This window comes from Carassius gibelio, chromosome B11, assembly GCF_023724105.1.
Source record: "Carassius gibelio isolate Cgi1373 ecotype wild population from Czech Republic chromosome B11, carGib1.2-hapl.c, whole genome shotgun sequence".
NCBI classification, from domain to species: Eukaryota; Metazoa; Chordata; class Actinopteri; order Cypriniformes; family Cyprinidae; genus Carassius; species Carassius gibelio.
In genome coordinates this window covers 24,992,264-24,994,529 of record NC_068406.1, presented here as the reverse complement: position 1 = coordinate 24,994,529, position 2,266 = coordinate 24,992,264, and the positions used below count along the sequence as shown (strand labels likewise).

The window sequence follows — 2,266 nt, the reverse complement described above, 5'->3', positions numbered from 1 at the left end:
ACAGAACTATTGATATGAATACAAAATCATCATTAGAATTTTTAAAAGGTACTATTTCCAGTACAGGATACAAAAAAAAAAAAAAAAAAATTAAGAGATTTCTGTCAGTTATGAGCGAATGAAATATGCAATTTATATATAAAAAAATATCTCTGAATTGCAAGAAAAATTCATAACCGAGGGGAGAAAAAAAAATCTAAACTGTGGCATAAAAAAAAGACCTTGTTTTTCAATAGCTGAAAAATATTTGCAAGATGTAAACGACAAATTTCAAAATAAAAGTCATAATTGTAAGAAGTCTTTTTTTTAAATTATTATTATTAAGTGTCACTTTGGCGTTAACTTGTAATAAATTAAGAATTTCAAAATAAAAGACAATTGTGAGTTTTTTTTAAATATTGTTTTTTTATTAGTATGTGCCACTTCGGATATTATTATTTATTATTATTTATATTATTAAAAAAAAATGTTGAAAATGAGCTACTAGACAGAAGCCTGTTGAAGATCTGCTGAATGAATTTTAATGTAGAAATATTTTCAAAATAAAAAAAAACCCTTAAAACTAATGACTTTTTTAATAGAAAACCAAGACAACAAATATCCTTTTAAAACATATGTATATTCTCAGTTGTATAATGCTTACATATTCTTCTCATTTAAATAATCTAAATACAATCTGTGATGTTTGATTGACAATTTACAAACAGCTTGTGTTCATGACGTGTGAAGTCCAGGATCACGAGGCCCTGAACCGAACCAGAAGAGCGAAGCAACAGGAATCAGGAAATAAATATTGAGCAGATGAGCTGAAGAGGTGATGCACTTCAGCTTCTCTGTTTCTCAGGTTTAAACACGGACGACACACGAGACGCACAACACTCACATCAAACCTCTTCCTCCTGGAGAAACGCATCACTTCCTGCTGTCTGTCGTCAGGTTCTTGTTACTGTAAGAGCTGATTCGGTCCTGACAGACACTGTGATATTTACACAAAAACATGGTCAGGTCATGTTTCACCCCAAAACCTACAGAAAATCAAAAGCCAATTTTTATCACCATTAAAAAGGTGTGCCAAAAATTTAATTAATTTATGCAAAAAAGCCAATTGATTTGCATATATGTGTGTATATATATATATATATATATATATATATATATATATATATATATATATATATAATTTTAAATGTATCCAAAAATTAATATTTTTTTTGCATAATATATAATTGCATATTTATAATAACTGCATATATACACACACACACACATACATCTAATCAAAATTATTATTTTTTATATAATAAGTATTTTATGCAAATAAATGAATACGCAAAAAAAAATATATAAATAATTTTTTGGATACATTTTTGTTTTTTTTGCATGAACCGTGATCATGTTTATAAAAATCACACTTTCAGTTTTAGGCATTTTAACAATTAACCCACGAATGTGAGCCTGAATTTTCATTATTAATTGTTTTCATGTCTGAAATGGAGTGAAATATGACTGTTCTTCATACGCAATAAACAAAAACAAGATTTGTTGCACTGGTCGTCATGGCGACGCATCAATCATGTGACATCAGCAGGAAGGGGCGTGTCCTAGTCAACAGAGCGCTGGCGTTTCCCTGGAAACCTTTAGTTCCGAACACCAATACGAAATTAAATATGCAAATCCCAGAATCCCAGTGAGAGTGATGATGATGATGATCGAGTGTATTTGGTTCAGAAGATTCTCTTTAATCTCATCTGTTATGTACAGCAGGTGTCTCTCTCTCTCTCATACACACACACACACACCTGAGCACACAGAGGAGGGGCTGCAAGGCATTATGGGATGTCTGAGAGACCGTGCGTCTCCTGAAGCGTGTGACGGAGGCGAGTCTTGTGTCCGTGTGTGACCCCGGCGGGTCATGTGACGTTGACCTCCATCAGGTGATGGTCAGCAGCGGGCAGCACTAGCACCTGCTGGCCCTGTGTGCCGTTGAACACCTGCCCCGCACCGAAGGCCTGGCGTTTGGGCATCGGGCCCCGCGGCTGCGCAGACTCTCCGCTGCCCAGAGACTGGACACTGCCTCGGCTGCGCAGACTCGCCGTCTCCGCCTGCTCCTCCAGAGACAGACTGTCGTTCTCCACACACGAGTCTGCGGAGCACAGAACACACTCTTCATGACCAACCACCAAATACAGCATTTTACAGTGAGTTTATAACAGCTAAGGAGCGCTGCTAGGACATGAAGCGTCCATACACAGAGTAACGTTTCACA

At 36.0% G+C, this 2,266-nt stretch overlaps 1 protein-coding gene across 1 annotated transcript in view; it reads right to left on the bottom strand.

Annotated features, from left to right (window-relative positions):
- Window positions 1-600: 600 nt before the first annotated feature.
- trappc10 (trafficking protein particle complex subunit 10) overlaps window positions 601-2,266 on the bottom strand; it is a 24,333-nt gene continuing 22,667 nt past the window's right edge. Inside the window, exon 23 of the mRNA XM_052568428.1 lies at window positions 601-2,143. Within this exon, the coding sequence (XP_052424388.1) occupies window positions 1,911-2,143 (233 nt within the window). The 3' untranslated portion in view covers window positions 601-1,910. The remainder of the gene's footprint in view (window positions 2,144-2,266) is intronic.